We start from the raw sequence: 20,500 nt of genomic DNA, 5'->3' as shown, positions 1-20,500 counted from the left end.
GCTGGAGTTCGCCGTTTATAGTGTGAAAGAGCGAAGGACCATTCTTGAGGTTAAAACCCATACCCTTGAGGGGAAATGATCTATCGGGCTGACCGTCTTAAGTAGGGGGCGAGACACTACTAATGACGAACAAAGCATAACAGAGTAACGCAAGCAGAGGGGAACCGAGGGCCAAGGCTGCGACTGAGGCAACATATACACCTCTCGAAGATCAGGGGTGGTGTTTTAGAGCAGCATATAATTTCACTAGACATTTTAGAGCAGCATATAATTTCACTAGCGCCTATTAGATAAATTATATTTTCGCTGGTAGAAATATATATCTACTGGTGAAAATATATTTGGACCTCACTAGTGTAAATATAACTTCACTGAAAAATACACATTCACTAACATTAGCCCAATACATCTACTGCACAAAACTAATCGCGAATTGGAAGAGTATTAGTTTCAAGCTAGGAATTGCTTGTGAAATTTAAGTATCAGGGCTACCAACTGTCCATGAAAACTACATCATCCCTTTTGTCACATTGCTTGACTATGACTTGTTACTTTACAATTGCAATCATTCGGGTATCACCGCAAAGACAAATTTTCAGATAGCGAGAAAAGAAGTCGTTTCCGTGAATGGGACGTGGCCGACGGCCAACTGGGACAGCGGGGATCGTTTAAAAACCATTAGCGAAAGATGCTCGACTGCATGCGAGGAGGCGAGCGTATCTCTCGAAAATTATACCGTCGCTCTCATTCTTACTCGTGCACCTCGTAAATCCACGTAATTGCGTTAGATGAAAAATAAACCGTTAACGAATTTGATAAATTACAATGAATAAAAAAAGCTTGCACATTTTACCTATCTTGATATTTTAGATTATTAAAAATCCAAATATCACTAATAATGATTACGCTATATCTATAAAAACTGTAAACCGTATGCCACAAATTTCTCTACAAATTCCTCTACCTCTTCCCCCCCCCCCTTTGCATGTATCGTAAAAGTAAAAAACCATGGCGTCGCCGTCGCAGTGGAAACACTCGGTAATATAGCGTTTATATTAAGACATATCAATCTATCAAATACTCTCGTTGCGCTATTGTGTAATTTTTGCAACATCGTCTTATCTAATATATTAAGCATATATAATTAATACTTGACATATTTCTCATCCTAGATAATATAACCATTTTTCTACTATTTTTTTGATTATGTACATATATTATAATGTTCCCTGTTTTTTTCTACAATTGCTTAAAAACTGATTAATTAAGAATAGACATAATTTAATTTGACTTCTTCCTTTCTAATTTTTTAAATATATTAAATCTCAAAATTCTTTTACCTACATTTAGCGGTGGGTTGGTAACCTGTTTTCCCGGTTCTCTAGAACCTGTTGTTGAAAAATGATGGGTTATTAAAAAATGTATACCTGTTGTTAATTTTTTTCAGATTTGTTAAATACTCAACTCGTATTGAGTAATGTCAGTTTAATAATTTAGATTGAGATGCAGTCTTACCGTAGACCTCATCTCGAATTTGATAAATATCAATTTACTGGGGAAGCCTTTGTCTAATTGGGATTCTGTTCCATATGTTATTTTCTGTATTTACAATCATCATAGCGTAGCAATATAACAGAGTGAAAAATAAATCCAAAAGGAATGTATCTGATATTTTTTTTTTTAATTTTTACCCTTCATATTATTAGTTTGTTTTAAGTAAAAAAATGTTCAACTCTTTATTACAATTTTTATTTTGATATTTATATTAAAAGTCAGAATTTATAAAATAAAGGCATATATAATAAGTATCTAATTCACTAAATATTATATAATTGCTAGGCTTGAGTATAAGTTGTTAAGTGACTGACGAAAAACCGTCGTCATGATTTTTAAATACAAAGGCTAGGGATACCTATTGTTCTAAAACTGCATTAAGTTGTATGCTCACTTGAAGCTTTAAAAAATTATAAAAAATACACTTTGAATATATTGTTACGAAAGCTCTATCGAATATAAACTAAAAGTAAATTAAAATATTTATTTGTAAACCACATTAGCTGATGGCCGCTTTGCGCCGCGTTACGACCTAACCGGCGTCGGTCGTTTCGTTCGGGTAGCGTTTGTCGGCGACCTAACCTCAAACGCCATGAAGCTCGTCCGCTTTCTGATGAAGCTGAGCCACGAGACGGTGACGGTGGAGTTGAAGAACGGGGTGCAGGTTCACGGCACGGTGGCCGGAGTGGACGTGGCCATGAACACGCACTTGAAGGGCGTGAAGCTGACGCCGCCGAGGAAAGAGCCCATCCAGCTAGACTCGCTCAGCATCCGCGGAAACAACATCAGGTACTTCATCCTGCCCGACTCGCTGCTTCTCGAGGTGCTGCTGCTAGACGTCAGCCCCAAGGGCAGGCCCAGGAAACGAGAGGCGCCGCGCACGGGTCCTCGCCCCGGCAGGGGTCGCGGCCGTGGCGCGAGGGGAGGAGCGAGAGGCGCGCGCGGCGGCGGCAGAGGCAGGGGCAGGCGGTAATTGCCCGCAGACAAAATCCTGTGTAAATATATTTTTTGTGCGTGAACGAGGACACATTTGCTAGTTTTAACTATTATATATTTAAATAAACTAAATTTTCTAATACTACTCTATTTTATTTAACTGGTCAAATTTACAGTGGGATGAATGGATATTATTAGATTATTTAAAACGCCATATTGATAGCAGTGAAATTTTTCAATTATTACTTAATGACTTATTGTTTCTTTTACGAAATAACATCATAATTCATTTGGATGAGAAGTATTATCTAGATCAGGGGTTGCGAACCCAAATGATCTTTCGGGCCACTACAAACCCTATATTAGATTTAAATACACTATAGATATTTTCCCCTTTGAATAAACTGGTTCATCATGAGTTCTCAGAATATAATTTAATTATTCAGCCAACTCGTAACTGTAATATCTATCATATATTCGCAAAAATATTTTTTTAATACATTACTTTTCACTACTTCGACCATTAATATATTTTAAGTGTGATGAATCTACCCCTGATCTGGAAAAAAAGTACATTTTTATTATCAATCTTTTTACGCCGCAATGGGTAAAAATCAATGTCCTAATTTTTTGATAATAATCATGATACATATTTTGTCACTCGCTATTCAAATTATCATCACAACTCGGTTTGTAATATCTTTTCTAAGCTTAAATAATAGTTTCTTTCAAGAGAGACAAATCTTAGCGTAGAAACTATAACTTAACAAGAAAAATAATACGTTAAATAAACTTAACTAAATATTCATTATGTTTTCATTAAAAAAAGTATTAATACATATAATTCAGTTTTAGTCGGTCGAAAAATTTCACTATGAAATATAGTGTGATATTCAAAGATTAAGAATCTGCGCTTCCGATGCAGACATTATATTTTATGCTTATTGGATAGTTAAAAATATTTATATACCCATTTATTTAATATATGTGATACTTGAACAGTTACAATAACTTACTATCTTTCTACTTTTGTCAGCGTCTCGACTATCGTGTATTTGTACTAGATTGAATAAAAGAAAATGCTAAATATTTTATTTAGCTATGTGTATGGAGAATTCTTTTTTTGCTATAAACATACATAGTTCTTTAAACATCAACGGGACGGGACAATGGATAATTAAAAGAATTGCTGTTTTAGAGATTAAACAACCTTCACTATACTGTCTCAGGTTTCAAAAGGTGATTTTACTAATAATTTAATCAAACAATTACAATTATAAGGTTTGTATTATTTTATGGATTAATAACTTAAATACATATATTATTTAAAAAAGAAAAAATAATATCTCACTGTATACCTCAGGAACATTGTTATTTTACATTATACGGTAGCAGTCAGTGAACGGCTTATGTTTTTCAGAATGTTTTTTTCTATGAGCAGTTAGCGACTGGTTTTTCAAGTGTTTATGTCGTTTTACGTGATTTTTGTTCAACATGCCAATGGTACGACAATTGACAACATCAATGAAATCTGAAATTTTGATTCTGGCTAAAGAAAAAATTCAGTTCACGTTATATTGCAAGCAAATTAGGGTGCAGTAAAACAACTGCTAAATTTCATTAACAAAATATGAGGATTCCACATCCTTACAAAGGAAAAAAGCTCAGAAAAACAAAGAAAGACCAATTTATCAGAAGATCGGCTATTGAGAGAGATTTGTTTACAAAACGTTTTAAGAGTGCGGTAGGTGTAAGAACATGAGTTCATTGAAGTGAGCGTAGAAACTGTACGTCGCCGTTTTAGTGATGAGTATATTCAGACGACAGTCAATTATCTTGAAGGTGAGATGATCTGGGGATGTTTTTCATACTATGGGGTAGGCAAACTAATATTGTTGGAAGGATGAAAGGAAAAAAATTAATTATTGGAAAATTTATTCATTATGCGCACGAAACGGAGTGCATATTGAAGGACAACAAAATAGCATTTCGAATCTAGAATGCTAAGAACCTGTGGACTATAATGGGAGCACAATTCCAAAAGAAATTACCTTCGTCAAAATGAGAATTGATAGAAAGTTTAGAATAAGTATGGTACGAAGAAATTTAAAAACATTGGTCGAATTGATGGAGTATTACGAAATAAAGGAGAACCAACTAAATATTAAATTTTGCTTTATATAATTATAAATATAATGTAAGTTTCAGTTTTTGTATTTATAAACTAGTTTTACGGTAACAAAAATTTTTCATTGCAATACTAAATTTTCACAAATATCACTGTTTCGAAAAATTTCAATAATTTGCTTATTTCAAAATCTGTTTAACCTTTTGCAAGTTTAATTAGTTGAAAATATCGCAAACACAATTTTATAATCGTAATACCTTTGTAGATTTTTCATGGACCGTTACTATATATTAATGATATAATTAATAATAAAGAAAAGTGTAAAAAAACACCTGTTGCCGATGACAATTTAATTTATTTTACAAGTTTTAATAACCTATATTTTAGACAGGTTAGGTGCGAGCGAGTGTTGGCCAAAAAAATTAACATCCTATGATTTTGGTGTTCACTCTTACATGAAAAACTAATTATAGTTATTTATGGTTTTCTTACTCTGAGAAGTGTGACTTCGCAGTTGGAAACTGGTAACAATTTATTCGTTAAAATTATATTTATTGCGAGTTACTATAATGTCAGATAACGTTATTACCCGAGCGGTGGTGGGGAAGCTGGCGGAGGGATGATGCCAGTGGAATTATTCTAAGACTTCTGATTGGTATGGCAGCGACAGTATAGTGAAGGTTGGTCTTTCTCTGTTGTGGTGCTCGTATGGTTGAGTTCCTCTCATTATGTGGGCATCGATGACCGTATGTTGTCCGCGGGTGTCTACTTTCTCCTCATTGGAGACCAGCCTTAAATATTCAGAGCTCCAAAGCTTGCTGTCGAATCACAATCATGCTGCGATCATCCAACCAATCGTTGCACTCGCTTCTTAAGACAACGAAATATTCATATGCCTTTAGAACAGGGGTGGCCAACCCGTGGTCCCGGTGAAAATTTTCCCGACTCGCGAGATTCTTTACAATGTACGTTTAGTATCATTATTATTATATTATCTATATTTAAGTGTAAGAATAACAGTAAACACAATAATAATAACTCATTATGTTTTAATTTTCCACTCCAAAAAAATGTCTATAGTGTATCTAAATCTAATATGGGGATATATAATTTTATATGTGGCCCGTAGAGAATTATGATGAATTTTTAAAGTGGCCCACAAGATCGTTTGGGTTGGCCGCTCCTGCTTTAGAAAGTGACATTTATTTGATGGACATCTCCGAGGTCGAATTGTGCAACGGAAATATTGCGTCCTTACCGTGCTTTTAGTCTTCCGGCGATATATTGTTTCTCGTAACTTAGAAATATTCATTCAATGCACCGGAGAATCCTAGCGTGATATTTATGTGAAACCCTTTTTCTAGTCCTATTGTTGACGCCTTAAAATATTTTTTAAACAAAATAGCAGATCACATGTTTTTCATGATTTTTCGCTCTCTCACCTCTTCTCTTTACGTCTCAATATGTCAATGAGCCAGACCGTTTGTTTTACACTGTCACAATTCCACTGACACCCCTCCCCCTAACCCTTTGACATCACTTACTGAACCTGCCTTTTAAATATACAAATTTAAAAGTATTTTTTGTACTTGTTAATTATATCAACGACACACTCAGAAACCAATGGTTATGAACATTAGTTTAGCTTTTGGCTCCAACGTCTGTGAAAAAGGGTTACAACGTTTCGTACATAAATACGTTTTTAAATATAAAACTCAGTTTTTTATCGCTATGAGCATGTTTACTTTTAAGCTAAAAATCGCAAATAACTGTTTATCAGTGTCGTCGATAACACTAAATAACACACGCCGACACTGGTAAACGATTAATTTCGATACTTTACCAATGATTAGAAAATAAACACCAACACGATTATTTATTTATAAACATAATTTTATTGGTTAAAATCTCAACAATAGGTGTTTAAAATTATTAGATGCAATATGTATAATAATTATTTTATTAAAATATCATGGTCGAAAAATATTTTGTTATGGCCGAATTCAAATCTGACGTTTGTTTTGTCCGTTGACGTAAGTGTTTGGAGCTTCGATACTATTGATGAAAGATGTCACTGGAAGATGACTTATTCGGTAAATTTGCAACGATTGAATGGATTTCGGTCGCGAAATATTTTTAATTTGATTTTATTTCTCCAAAGACGACTCAAAGATCGACTTCGCTCTGGAGGAAGAATACATGAGCTTGATACACAAAGTGGTTCGCTCGCGAGTTTACTATCCTCCCAAAATAAAAAAGATCGACGAAGACATAGCAAAGATAAAAATGATATCTTTAAAATCGGGTCTGAAACGTAAACATACGACTTACGAGGTGGAAACTTTGGACAGGGAGACCGAAAAGCTGCTGAACTCTTCGTTTAAAATGGACAAGCCCGACGGCGAGATTTTAAACGTTTTATCTAAAGAACTAGACGACTTGGAGAAGGTTATTAATCAGATAAGACACGACAAAATCCACATACTGACCAGAGAAGCTATAGACTCCGAAGCGATAATTGACAAAATCAAAAAGAAAAAACACGAGTCTTGATGAAAGTATTTATTTTATTAATAATAGTACAAAATGTATTTTTACATTTACGTTGCGCAAACTTGACCGTCATATTTGTAATATGTTTTTATGTTAGAGGCAGTTGACTTTTTGGATCGCTCGTGTTCCTCAAATGATGCGCCGCTATCGATAACGGCATTTTGGCTCCTTGCGGCAACGATGATATTTCCCTTTCTAAAACGCTAGCGGTGGCTTCTAGAGCTTCGACCCAGCCCAAAGCCAAAGCAGCTCGTCTCACACGATTAACTTCCTAGAAAAATATAAAATCATTTAAATATTTCTTCATTTAGTTCCTATAAATCTGCATTTTAACAATAAATGCACGACTCATATTTTCTCATATATTTAAATCAAGTTCAATATATTATCAAGAGCACTACTTTGAAAATATAACTTAAAAAAACACAGTACAGTATCTTGCTCGTTGCGAGCGAACGTGAGTTTCGGGCGAAATGTCGATCAGGAACACAATACGTAGAAGGTCTTTTGATAACATAAGTACGCTTTCATTTAAGGAAGGGCGTACAATACTAACAAAATGGCGATTGTTAATAAAAATTGTATAAAATGAATTCAATAAAAATATAAAATTAAAATATTTATTTATTATTTTTAAATTTAATTATAATGCTTTGTTTCCTTACGCTTACAATTAAAAGTGTGAGACGGGGACAAAATATTTGTGTAATGTAATAGGATTTCATTCATCTAAGCCCATTTTTAGACCACTTCAACTGATTTATTTTAATATTGCTTTAGCAAAACTAAATAATACATCTGGTTATAATATGTCACATTTTTCTTATAAAAAGGTTTTAAATTCATTGCCGATGACACCTATAGAAGGCACCTAAATGTGTCATGAACCTTTGAGCCTTTTTTTTATAATTTAAGGTTGAAAAACACTTCAATTTATGGAAATAATATTTAAATAACTTACGGCATAAATAGGTGCTCCCCCACATATTAACAAATTTCGAAATTGCGCGCAAAAATATCAGCCACATTGAAAGGGTTAAAAAAGCTATTGGAAGGCTTAGATTAAGTGTTCGATTGTGAGCGCTTAATGCGAATTTTTAAGCGCATAAAACATCTACATAAAAAAATTTAAATAATCTGACTAAACTTTTAAGCCTTTATAATAAGAATATATAATTTAAAAAAAATTAAATACTAATTTTATTATTTTTAAATTAATTTATTACAAGAAAAACAAAGTGACTAAATTTTTATGGCTCTATTTTACTACTTTTAAAATAAAATTATATAGATTTGAATATGAATATATTAAGTGTGAGTCGGTTTATAAAGAAATAAAATTTCACAAAAACGATTATTAGAACAGAAGACAATTATTTAAATGAGCAATATATAAAATAATTGTTCCATAAAACGAATTGTTTGTGCATTACTGTTGATCAGAACAGCTAACGACTTATGAATAACTCTGCAACGAATCCTTTTCCGAAGATTTATCTTATATAATTGCACGAATAATTCATTTTATGGAACAAAGTATTTATTTAAAGGCACATTTCTCTTAACCACTTAAGCGCCAGCGTTTTTTGTTGATTATTTTTTTTAAATTAATTTTTTAAAACAAGTCAGAAATCATTCACTAATTTTATTTTTTGAATTATTAAATAAAAGGGTTAAAACAATTCCCTGTCATATCGCACCCGTGAGAACATCAATATAACATCAATCTCCCCTTCTGTTTAAGGGTAATGCAATCATCACACAATGAAGTCCTTCAATAAATAATAATCTTTCAAAGTTATTTCATCAATATTTTAATTGAAGAATTGTGGAATTGATATTTATCTAAAAGCTAATAATCAAACCTTATAGAAGTGGTTGACTTTGTCCGGTAATTTTCGAGCGTGTCTTAACAGTTTATGAAGATCAGTCTGTAAACCGGCGGGATGCACCCACGCCGATCCGGCTCCGGCGCCGCCCCCTGCACTGGAATAGCTTCTTCTCTCTGCTATCCTGACAGGGAAGATCTCACCTGTGTCAAATGTAGTACATAAATATATATTTTTATTTTGAATATATTTATAATTAACACGTAATGCGGGATATTTTTTTACACATATGAGAATTTTAAGTGTTTTACTAAAATAATTGTAGCGATTGCAATTTACATCGGGTTTAACCAGTGACTCGCTGGTTGACAATTTTTTTAAAGCAAATTAATTAATTACTTACAAAACCTTTTCTTTTTAATTCATAAAGCATAATTTATCAGTAACCCAAGAAGTATTTTATATTTATTTTCAGAAAGAGATAGTGACGCAGCATTTAAAAGCTTAAATGATTTTTTTATTCAGCCTTTACTGGATAATTTGCTATACAGTAAGTTCTCGACTTACGCGGTTAATTCGTTCCAGAAAAATTCGCGTAAGTCGAAAATCGCGTAAGTAGAGGAATACTCATCCGATATGTATTAAATATTAATACATTCCCCCAATCATCCGAACGATACTTAAAAGAACTAAATGCCGTCTTCTTGTATGTATACATTAGGTTAAAATGAAAATAAAAGCATTATAAAAATTTATTCTATGTGTAAAATGTCTACATACATTATAATCTTAACTTTTTTTACAAAATAAAATGAGAAACATAAAAATAATATTTATACATACATATTCATTAAAATATCATGTCATAATGTCTATACTATTCTATTTCAATATCTTTAGGTGTTGGATTTATTTTATCTAATAAGAAACCGTACTTATCCAGTGAAGATTGTACACTAGATCTTTTTTTCTCATAATAGATATTTTTATAACAGGAAATAGCGTTCTGAACTGCTTTATTGGCTTTCTCAAACCGATCAATGTCGGGATCTTGTGCTTTTAAACCAGCCATTCCTTGGTCTATCAAATTGAGGCATTCTTTCATTTTTTTGTACTCAAATTCTTTTGTTTCTTTGACTTCCTCCTCCGAATCACAGCCATTGTTTCTATATTCTTCAAGTTCTATTAAATCTTCGTTGTTTAATTCCACTCTATGACTTTCTAACAATTCAATGAAATCATTTTCGTTTAGATTTAAATTTAATTGGTTTGTCATTTCAACAAGATCATTAATTATGTTATCTTCTTGCATAGGGTCTTCAACAACTTCAAAAAATTGAGGAGTAAGCTTCTTCCAAACGTTTTTCATGGTAGACTTTGCAATTTCATTCCAGGCAACACCAATATTTTTAACAGCTTCATAAATATTGTATTCTTTCCAAAACTGTGTGAGTGATATACTGTTTTGCCCTTCAGTTACCTTTATGGCATTTCTAAAAGTTGTCCTTAAGTAATATTTTTTAAAGCTTTGTATTAGACCTTGATCCATAGGTTGTATTAAAGAGGTCGTATTTGGGGGCAAAAATGCTATTTTGATATGTTCGTGATCACACTGTGGATGTCCCGGTGCATTATCAACTAGGAGCAAAAATTTACGCGCAAATCTATATCAACATCGATATTATAACAAATTTTAAATTTTCGAAATTTTTAACCGCGTAACTCGAGAACCTACTGTATAAAGAAATGATGCACAACAAGGCATCAAAAAGAACTAATTCGCAAAGCGAAAGAAATATTTATACGCATAAATGCATCCCAGATGCATGAAATTTGCCCACATGTATCAAGCCGGCTAGCAGCCCATTTATAAAAAAAAATGTGATGCTGTTTGAACTTTTAATTATTGTTTTTTTTTTAGTATAAATCCTTCTCAAGAGATGTCACTAATATAAATTTAATTTCGAAGCAAGGAATATTCAGGTGCCCACATTAAACATACCCTAAAAAATTCTGCCCAATTCACACATTCTGCAGATAATTAGCCTAATTCATGAATAAAGCAACGGGCCTGCACTTTTCATGAAGTAAGGCAATTTTTTGCCTATTTCGTGTAACATATTTATCATTGACACAGATTTCTGCCCAATTCACGCATTCGGCAAATAATTTACCTAATTAATGAATTAAGCAATGGGCTTGCCTTTTTTACGAATTAGGCAATTTTTTGCCTATTTTATGTAATAAGCAATTTCACAGTTTCCGTGTAAAATATATATTCATTGATTGCTCACCGAGTTCCGAAGAATCTTGGATACCTAATTGGCTCAGGGGGCCGAGCCAGGGTAGAGCGTCGTCGCCCGGTGGTAAAACGCTAAGCATCAGATTAGACTTTTTCTTGCAGTCGGCCCACGAGTGCACCAATCCGTACCAGTCGTCTCCGAGTTGTACCAGTCCTGCCATATTCTCTACCTGAAATGCGCATTTTTAGTTTAAAATCCTGTGATGTACACAGAGTGTACAAGTGTTATTATATACCTTCAGTGCTCCGTGCAGTAAAACACAAAAATTAGCTTGCTTCCCAGCATCACTTGTCTCTTCTTCTGGTGTGCTTGGTAATTCTGATGAAGATTCGCCCTAAACAAAAAAAGTTACTATAAAAATAGAAGCAAATAATGAATTTAAATGTATTAATATGTAAATAGTATTCATACCTTGGCAATGTTGGTTAGCTTTGACTGTGAATTCACTGAAGGCTGTGCTGGTAAAACTAGATGTCTACTTAAAGCCATCGGTGATCCTATTTATAAAATAATATATTAAACAAGATGTTATATTGTATAAGGGATGTTTACACGGTTCTATAAATTTAATTATACCGTTGATTAGTGATATCGGTAATTTAGTTTGTTCTTCTGAAAATTTGTTATAATTTTTAAACCAAGTTGGTTTACAAAGATCATTTTATTCTTACGGTACGAAGATATCGAGACCTTGCAAACATTTATATTAATAAAATAAACGTATTAAAAAAATATGGTGAGCATTTGTCAGATAATTCTTATAAATTTAATCGACACCAAATACTATTCCATTAACCACTACAAGAACTTTGATCAAAAAGCAATGCTAAAAATCAAATTCCTAGAGCGTTGTAAATATTACATAGCAGATTAAAGTTCATTTTATGTACCTATTTCTTGCATTCCAATGAAACCGCATATATCAATGGTCGTTGTCATTGTTAGTTTAATAGAATCAAAATCGGTGATGTGAGTATAAGGTAACGGCACCGGAGCTAAAGTGATACGAGCTTCTAGAGTACCGCAGCGGATTATTCCCTTCCACGAAGCTAACTGCTCATTACAGAAACGTCTAACTGTCGAATTGATCTAAAAAATATAACTTATTAAAACAAACCTTAAAAAAAATATAATATATCTTAAGAAATAAATTACTAACGGCCGACAAACTGAGGGGTTGATCTGGAATATACAATCCACCCAACGGAGCTCCACAAACGCTTACACAGTCTATCAATCTGTGGTATATCGGCGAAGCTGAAATAAATAATAAAAATACTTTATATAGAATACTCTTATATTATAATGTAAAATAAATATACCTATAGTAAGTGATGGATCGTTTGGTGGAGCGACGCAGAGAATGTGTAAGGTACATGGAAAATTGGCAGGTGGAATTTGTGCAGTTTCGCTTATACAACCATCAGTGATCTATAAGTACAATAATATTAAATTAAAAACATGCTAACAAATATGTAAGTAGAAAATGAGCTGTATTATTATAATATACATAGAAAACATAGAAATAGCAAGTGAAACACGTATTAACTGAACTTTTTATTGAAGCCTTTTATATCATAGTTAAAATTTTAGACGTTTTAAAAAACGTAAAACATTTAAGCACCATTTTCCCCATGGACGTGTATATCTGCGCGTTATAATCTGGAACGAAATTTGCCAGAGATGAAATATACCACACGTCATAATGTATTTTCTGGGTTATAGTACATTTTTTTTATACATATGCGGCAGGAAAATTTTTTGTTTAGCCTGAAGTATACATAATAACAATATTTTATTTATTTTAACAAAAATATATCACTTAAGTTGATTTTGTATTTTTAATTTTTATATTGGAAGCATAATTTTGGCAGTCGTACAACTTTGATCTTTAGATTTAATTAAGTCAGGCTGTTACTAGTGATTTTACCATATATCTTAAAACAACGTTAAACATTAAAGTCTTGGAATAATAATATATATATACAGAAAAGCACTAAAGCGTTAAATTCCAGATTGAGTGAACAATTATAGTACCAAAATGATATGGGTGTGGGTCTGATGTCCCCATTCGGACATAACTAGGTGATAAGCGCCGACGATAGCACTATCCAAACACGTCTTGTCATAATCGTCGAGCATTCTCAACTTTTGTCTGATAACGTCATATTCTCTGGTAAATCCGGCTACAACTGTAATAGAAATTCAATATACGACATATGACCATCTGATATCTTGACGATTTACCTTCATATAAAGAGGAAAACACAACCAGCGACACAAACTCTAAACGGGAGTGAGCCGTCAAATGATCCAATAGAGTGTTGATGCCCGCCGCGGCCAGGGCGGCCCTCGTAAGTCCCCTGGAAGTCTCTTGAGGCACAGGCCTCGACATAGACAAGGAAACGTCGAGTAATATCACGATCGGCATTTTTATGCGATATTATCATTTATTTATGTCTTCAATGTTGAACCTTTTGTTTTTTATATATAATTACAATAACATAGATTAATTTGAAGCGTTGTTATGAATTTTTTGACATTAGTCCAAATTACAACCTCAACATCATAAATTGTTGCCAGTCAAAAAAAAATTACTTAGCATAATTATAGCACATATATTTATTCTATACCACTCCTTTACAAGAAGGTTTATGAAGTGCACATTATTTTAATTCGTAAATTACACACCTTAAGAAAGTCTCATAAATCACATGAGAAGTTTTTCTTCTACATTTTAAGAAAAAGCGAAATCTTGTGAAATTTATCGCAATGCAATTAAATAAGTCGTGTTTTCCCTGTAAGAGAAAATAACTTACGATAATATATATTGCACAATATATTATTTTTTAAAAAAGATAATTATAATATTGTCCTTCTCCTTGTTTTTTGTATTTCTGTTATACGCAAAATATAAAACAAAATTTATTAAGGTAGTAACTTTCTTAATCATTCATCACGAAAAATTCTACAAATACTATGTGGTGTTATGGCCAAGACGGTGTAGGAGCGACGCGCACGTGGACGGGAGTTCAGTTGGTCGGAGACCGCGGGAGAGAGAGGTCCCGTTACAAGCTATTTCGGCAGCCGTGTCATGGCGGGCGAGATAAGATTCGTGGACGTTGTGAAGCCGTTTGACGGCGAGGGCGACGTGAACGCGTGGTTCACGAAGCTGGAGATGGCCGCGAAGCTGCGCGGCGTGCTGGACATCGCGCCGATCGTGCCGCTGTTCCTGGAAGGACGCGCGAGCGTCGTCTACGCCCAAGCGGTCGAAGGTGTGCGAACGGATGCCACGCAACTGAAGGCTACCCTGGTCAAGGCGTTCGGATTGGAACCGCTTGACGCATATAGGAAGTTGCAGGGGATGCGGTGGGACGGGGAACCGCCCGAAGTGTTCATGGAGGAGCTTCGGCGCACGGCCGCGAACGCCGGAATCACGGACGGGGCGTTCCTGATGCGGCATTTTCTGTTCGGGTTGCCCGCCGAGGTAGCGAACGCCATCCGAGTTCGCGACCCCGACTGGAAACTGTCGACGGCGGAGCTGATCAACGCGACGAGACCGTTGCTGAGGAGTACGTCTAGGGATCCTCATCGCGAGGGGCCGCCTTCGGGTTTCCGCGGCGATATCGTTGAGAGCGCCAACGTGGCGGCGGTGGTAGCGTCGCGAAGCAAGCCGGGACGCGACGTTGCCGGCGGGCAGGCGCGGCGAGCGAGCTTACGGTGTTACCGGTGCGGCGGACCGCACATGGCCCGAGTGTGCGGGGACGCAGATAAGGCGCAGTCGACCGCTGAAGTGATCCGGTGTTGGCGTTGCGGAGAGGAAGGCCACGTCTCGAGAGGTTGCAAGAAGCCGGGAAACGGGCTGCGGGGGGCTGGTGCGTCGGCGGCCTCTTCGGTGCGGGAATAGCGGCGTTGCCGATCGTTGACGCAATTGTCGGTCGACGGCGAGTGCGGGCGCTCATAGACACTGGGTGTTCGCGAAGTGTGATGCGCGCGGGACGGTTCCCGGGTTAAGTGCGTTGGGACAGTGCGAACGGATACACAGGTGCTCGGAAGAAGTGTTCGTACGTCGTACCTAATAATCAGCGAATTGTTTGCGGGGGCAGACGTGGTGCTGGGGATGGACGTTATCGCGTCGCTAGGAGGAGTGACCATCGACCGGGACGGCGTACAAGCGCTTGAAGGAAGGGATCGGCGATCGGCGGGGCAGTTCTGGGAGGACCGCCCGAGAGGGAGACAAATATCCGCAGCCGCAGTGACGTCTCAGAGGGCGATAATTCAAGACGGCGATTTCGAAGCGGAGTTTGACGGCGACGCGTGGACCATGAAGTGGGAGTGGAAGGACGGGCCGGCGCTGCTGAGAAACAAGGTGCCGAACTATGGAAGCACTGACCGACTGGAGCTGCGGGAGCAGTTCGACGCTGAGGTGAGGAGATGGATCGACGATGGCCTGCTGCAACCGTGGAGAGGGCAAGAAGGCGGAGTTCTGCCGCTTATGGCCGTGGCGCAGCCTAATAAGGGCAAAGTGCGACCGGTTCTGGACTACCGCGAATTGAACGCCACGGTGAAGTGCAACCCTGGGATGGACGCGCCGGCGTGCGACGAGACGCTCCGGAAATGGAGGCGTATGAAAGGGCCGTTGCAGCTGATCGATCTTCAAGCGGCGTATTTGCAGGTGCGCGTTCACAAAGATCTCTGGAAGCACCAGCTCGTACGATTTAGAGGGCGCACCTACTGCCTAACAAGGCTCGGTTTTGGGCTAAGCAGCGCACCAAAAATTATGTCGAAGATCGTAGAATACGTGCTGGCGCAAGACCCAGATGTGCGTCGGGGAACGGATAGCTACATCGACGACATAATTGTCGACGAGAGCGTCGTGAAGGTCTGCAAAGTTGAGGCGCTTCTTAGTGCGTACGGCCTTAAGGCCAAACCTACCGAGAGCCTGGAAGGAGGGCGAGCGCTGGGACTCCGCATCGAGAGAGACAGAAGCGGACGGCTGCAGTTCAGGCGGGGAAACGCAGTGCCAGATGTAGAGGGAGGACCTTCAATGAGCAGACGAGAATTGTTCTCTATATGCGGAAGGCTGGTTGGCCACTACCCAGTAGGCAACTGGCTACGAGTGGCGTGTAGCTACGTTAAAAGAGCGTGCGAAGGGGAGGCCTGGGAAGACGCGATCGGCAAGAGGGCATATCGTATGCTTGGCGAGATTGTGGAGCGCGTGCGTAAGGAGGACCCGGTGCGAGGACCGTGGGGCGTAGTGAACACGGCCTACGCCAAAATTTGGTGTGACGCAAGCTCCATTGCGTTTGGCGTCGCGCTTGAAGTAGGTGGAGAAATCGTCGAAGACGCAGCATGGTTGAGGAAGCCGACTGACGCGAGCCACATTAACCCTTAGACCGCCGACCGGTAAATTGTTAATTACTCGCTGTACGCCATGCGTTTTTAGCGATATAATTTTTTGGCTACTTACTCTGTTTAACACATCATTACAGGCAAAATACTCAATTTTTATATTTTAAAATTATATATGTATGATTAGCATGGTTTAAACATTCTAATTATATCAATAAACAAACATTTTTAGTCGTATTGTTGGATATATGGAGTGAACAAAAAAAAATCTATTCGTCGGTCCGCGAGCTGGCTCGCGTACGCACACCTACACACACATGAACGCGCGCGGCACTATACAAGCGAACGACAAGCAGGGTCATGCTCACACTGAGACAATTTTAATATATAAATCTGCAACGCATTTTTTCTTCGTCTGAACTACATCCTGTTATAAAAATTTACAAATCGACATGATTTCTTTGATGCATACAAAATCACATATATCGTACACAAAAATAACCCTAATAACCTAACCGTTTGTTTTTGATCAATGGTGTTTGCAATTGGTTGTTGTTGAAGGTTGTCATATTTCTTTATATATAAAAATAATAAATAATAAAACTTGATAGCAAGATAAGAGTGTTACATTTAACTATATATAATTATATGTATAATTTATAATATATACATATTCTTCTTCTTCTTCTTCCACGGCACTACAACCGGTGATCGGTTTTGGCATTTCCACCTAATTTCTTGTAGGGCTTCTAGATATATCTTGAGTTTTAGTATTTCTTCCGATATTGTTTGTATTTTTCCTGGTAGTAATATTGCACATTCCAGCTTCCAAAATTGAAGTCCAATCGTTTATCTAGATTTCGATCGTCTAGGTCATTATGAATCGGGGCGGATTTATTATTTCTTTGTAATTTTTTCATAACTATTTGGATTTATCCACGTTGGTTGGTTTGCTCCATGATAGAAACCCTCCTCCTTTATCCGGGCTTGGGACCGGCAAGAGTGCAACATATCTACACTCCAGGCGGAATATGTAATATATATTACACACACACACACACACATATATACAATAAATAATAAACTTTTCGACCATCGTGACGCATTGGGGTAACCTGTTAGGTCACGATGGTATTAATTTAATGTAAATAAATAGAACAAGTAAAATAAAATGATTCTACGACAAGGAATCGTTTTTGTTATTATTATTATTATTATTTAATATTTACTAAGAGTTAATATTGATATTTTATTAATTATATCTTATTTATATTTATTAATAAGTATTTAATAGTAATTATTATTATTATTATTTAATTATTACAAACAATAAAAACCAATCACAAAAACAGTTGACAATATTAAAACAGTCGAAATAACGTATAAATATATTCACAAGTATTTACAAATCACAATTATCATTGAAATATTGATGACATAATTTAATTTCGATTCATAAATTAAAGTATAAAAAAACGAATTTCCGCGATGCGTTTGTGCTAACCCTAAAAGTGGTCTAAATAAGCACGATCGAAACCACGCGCGAAATACAAACGACTAAAATTAAGGCGTGACTTTATAATTATATATACCACTGTTTCATCGCAAATTCTATAAATAAAATCACTGAAATCGTTTACTAGGAACTCAAACTGATTTTTAAAACATATATTGCCAACTTTTACCTTTCCGTTTCTTTAAAAAATGAAGGTTTTAACGAGCGCATCATATCATGCGCTTGGCGTTAGACAGTAGATTTAGTTGCGCATCATATCATGCGCTTGGCGTTGAAAGGATTAACGTTGCGGAGTTAGACGCGGTCGTGAGAGGCGTAAATCTCGCCATAAAATGGGAAGTCCAGCGACTGGACATCATGACAGATTCCGCAACCGGTGTGAGTTGGCTGCGGTCGGCCTGCGGAGCGGGATCGAGAGCGAAAGCATCCGGCGCAGCGGAGATGCTGGTGAAGAGACGAATAGGCGTGCTGCGAGAGCTCTTCGACGAGTACGGATTAAAAGTGACCGTCTACCACGTCGCATCAGAGAAAAACAAAGCGGATGCGCTGACGCGCGTGAAGAAGAGCTGGATAGAGAGAGCGAGCGAGACAGTCTGTGCTGCCTCTGTTAAGGATCTGCACGAGCTGCACCACTTCGGCGTAGATCGCAGCCTTCAACTTGCCCGGATGGTGGACCGCACTATAACGCGCCGAGAAGTGGAGAAGTGTGTGCGTGAATGCGCTAGATGCCGCATGATCGATCCTCATCCGGTCACACACGAACCTGGAGCGCTCAACGTGAACGAAAATTGGACGAGGCTGGCAGTCGACGTGACGCACTACGAGGGTCGTCGCTTCTTGACGATCGTGGACTGCGGTCCGTCCAGGTTCGGCATTTGGAGAGAACTCCGATCAGAGTGCGCGACGGAGATAGTGCAGCACCTTGAAGAAATATTCTTGGAGAGGGGCCCCCCACGGGAGCTGCTGATGGACAACGGTACGTCGTTCAGATCAGAGAAGACGGCGGTCATGTGCGAGAAGTGGAATGCACGGCGTCTTTTCAGAGCGGCGTACCGACCGCAGGGAAACGGCATCGTAGAGAGGCACCATAGGACGATAAAGAGGACGGCAGCTAGGAGCAAGATATCTCCACTCCAGGCCGTCTTCTGGTACAATATAGCAGCTAGAGATGCGGCGGAGGAGGACTCTACCCCAGCGAGGCTGCTACACAAGTACGAATGGAGACACCCCTTAGCACCAAGGCCCGAGCCATCCCCAGTGCAATCACCTTTCACGGTGGGCGAGAGAGTCCTGATCAAGCCTACGCGCCCGTCGTGCACGGAAGAGTGGACTTCAGGGTACGTGACGGACATCGCATCGCGGAACAATGTAGTTGTCGATGGCGTACCGCGGCACGTATTAGACCTGAGACGGGCTCCACCGGAAGACACTAACACGACCCGAGGATCCTGGCTGCAGTGGAGCGCGCCGTTCCAACCCGAATCCGAGCAACCGGCAATGGAAGATCCAGAAGCGGAGTCCACGGCGCAGTCCGAGAAGACAGAGACCACCGCTCGACCAGCGAGGAGTCGAAGACGCCCACACCGCTTGGAAGACTTCGGGATGTAGACATCAGGAGGGCGTGTGGTGTTATGGCCAAGACGGTGTAGGAGCGACGCGCACGTGGACGGGAGTTCAGTTGGTCGGAGACCGCGGGAGAGAGAGGTCCCGTTACATACTATTTAAACTAAAGTTAGTTATTATTTAACGAAATAAAAGTATTGTTAGTTATTATTTAATGAAATAAGTAACCAGTCATTATTTTCGAGTTGGGGATACGATTTGTTATTTTCTTTAGAAATTTTACAAGAAACATCAATAGTTGAAAAATTGATTAAGTACATTGTAAGTTAATAACCCCCTCACAATGCAATAAAAAGATACATATTTTGTAAAATCTTTATATTTCAAATATTCTAATATACTATAGTAATAATTTTTAAAATCTATAGAACTCTCTTGACAATATCATAATATTTTAAATACTTAGCTGTCAGATGCTTACGGGTAATTATGCAATGAAGATATTAATATAATCCTAGAAAAACTAGTACTACTTTTCAATTTCAATACTGTGCATCGAGGTATTGACATTTTTTCGTGCACATATGGGGTTTTGGTTCAATTTGTGTAGGGCAATGCATACTATTGAAGTGATTTGTGTCTGTTATTTTGTCTTGTTCTCGCGTTTTTACAATTATATATATATATATATTTGTTTATTCGTATATGTATTTGTACATATGTGTTAGATTAACCTGTCAGGTCACGATGGTCATAATTTTAATAA

The 20,500-nt window shown here is 37.5% G+C and overlaps 5 protein-coding genes across 5 annotated transcripts; 4 read left to right on the top strand and 1 right to left on the bottom strand.

Moving 5' to 3' along the window:
• Positions 1–2,055: 2,055 nt before the first annotated feature.
• SmD1 (small ribonucleoprotein particle protein SmD1) lies at positions 2,056–3,605 on the top strand. Its single transcript, XM_088192709.1, has one exon. The coding sequence runs from the start codon at positions 2,147–2,149 to the stop codon at positions 2,525–2,527; it is 381 nt and encodes a 126-aa protein (XP_088048835.1). The 5' UTR covers positions 2,056–2,146; the 3' UTR covers positions 2,528–3,605.
• Positions 3,606–6,617: 3,012 nt separating this feature from the next.
• LOC148231459 (uncharacterized) lies at positions 6,618–7,788 on the top strand. Its single transcript, XM_088191451.1, has 2 exons — positions 6,618–6,711; positions 6,780–7,788. The coding sequence occupies exons 1-2, from the start codon at positions 6,687–6,689 to the stop codon at positions 7,169–7,171; spliced, it is 417 nt and encodes a 138-aa protein (XP_088047577.1). The 5' UTR covers positions 6,618–6,686; the 3' UTR covers positions 7,172–7,788.
• Positions 7,166–13,888, bottom strand: IntS14 (integrator complex subunit 14). Its single transcript, XM_088191450.1, has 10 exons — positions 13,551–13,888; positions 13,341–13,495; positions 12,626–12,734; positions 12,463–12,560; positions 12,194–12,392; positions 11,715–11,800; positions 11,539–11,637; positions 11,295–11,472; positions 9,037–9,203; positions 7,166–7,442 (listed from the first exon to the last, which is right to left on the bottom strand). The coding sequence occupies exons 1-10, from the start codon at positions 13,732–13,734 to the stop codon at positions 7,260–7,262; spliced, it is 1,458 nt and encodes a 485-aa protein (XP_088047576.1). The 5' UTR covers positions 13,735–13,888; the 3' UTR covers positions 7,166–7,259.
• Positions 13,889–15,423: 1,535 nt separating this feature from the next.
• LOC148231457 (uncharacterized) lies at positions 15,424–16,698 on the top strand. Its single transcript, XM_088193593.1, has one exon. It carries the CDS (start codon positions 15,424–15,426, stop codon positions 16,696–16,698), a length of 1,275 nt encoding a protein of 424 aa, XP_088049719.1.
• A 1,830-nt stretch (positions 16,699–18,528) lies between these two features.
• On the top strand, positions 18,529–19,779 carry LOC148231456 (uncharacterized). The gene has a single exon (XM_088193592.1). The coding sequence runs from the start codon at positions 18,529–18,531 to the stop codon at positions 19,777–19,779; it is 1,251 nt and encodes a 416-aa protein (XP_088049718.1).
• Positions 19,780–20,500: the final 721 nt, after the last annotated feature.

This window comes from Plectrocnemia conspersa, unplaced genomic scaffold, assembly GCF_051122295.1.
Source record: "Plectrocnemia conspersa isolate PC_06_02 unplaced genomic scaffold, ASM5112229v1 ptg000009l, whole genome shotgun sequence".
In the NCBI taxonomy this organism is placed as follows: Eukaryota; Metazoa; Arthropoda; class Insecta; order Trichoptera; family Polycentropodidae; genus Plectrocnemia; species Plectrocnemia conspersa.
This window is presented reverse-complemented; position numbering and strand designations above follow the sequence as displayed.

Excerpts from the sequence above, each read along its gene's own strand:
- SmD1 (XM_088192709.1), top strand. The coding sequence starts at position 2,147 with ATGAAGCTCGTCCGCTTTCTGATGAAGCTGAGCCACGAGACGGTGACG.
- LOC148231459 (XM_088191451.1), top strand. The coding sequence starts at position 6,687 with ATGTCACTGGAAGATGACTTATTCG. Across the intron at positions 6,712-6,779 it reads ACTGGAAGATGACTTATTCG|ACGACTCAAAGATCGACTTC; the intron begins GTAAATTTGCAA and ends ATTTCTCCAAAG.
- IntS14 (XM_088191450.1), bottom strand. The coding sequence starts at position 13,734 with ATGCCGATCGTGATATTACTCGACGTTTCCTTGTCTATGTCGAGGCCT. Across the intron at positions 12,393-12,462 it reads AACCCCTCAGTTTGTCGGCC|ATCAATTCGACAGTTAGACG; the intron begins GTTAGTAATTTA and ends TATATTTTTTAG. Across the intron at positions 9,204-11,294 it reads CCAAGATTCTTCGGAACTCG|GTGAGATCTTCCCTGTCAGG; the intron begins GTGAGCAATCAA and ends CATTTGACACAG.
- LOC148231457 (XM_088193593.1), top strand. The coding sequence starts at position 15,424 with ATGGACGTTATCGCGTCGCTAGGAGGAGTGACCATCGACCGGGACGGC.
- LOC148231456 (XM_088193592.1), top strand. The coding sequence starts at position 18,529 with ATGACAGATTCCGCAACCGGTGTGAGTTGGCTGCGGTCGGCCTGCGGA.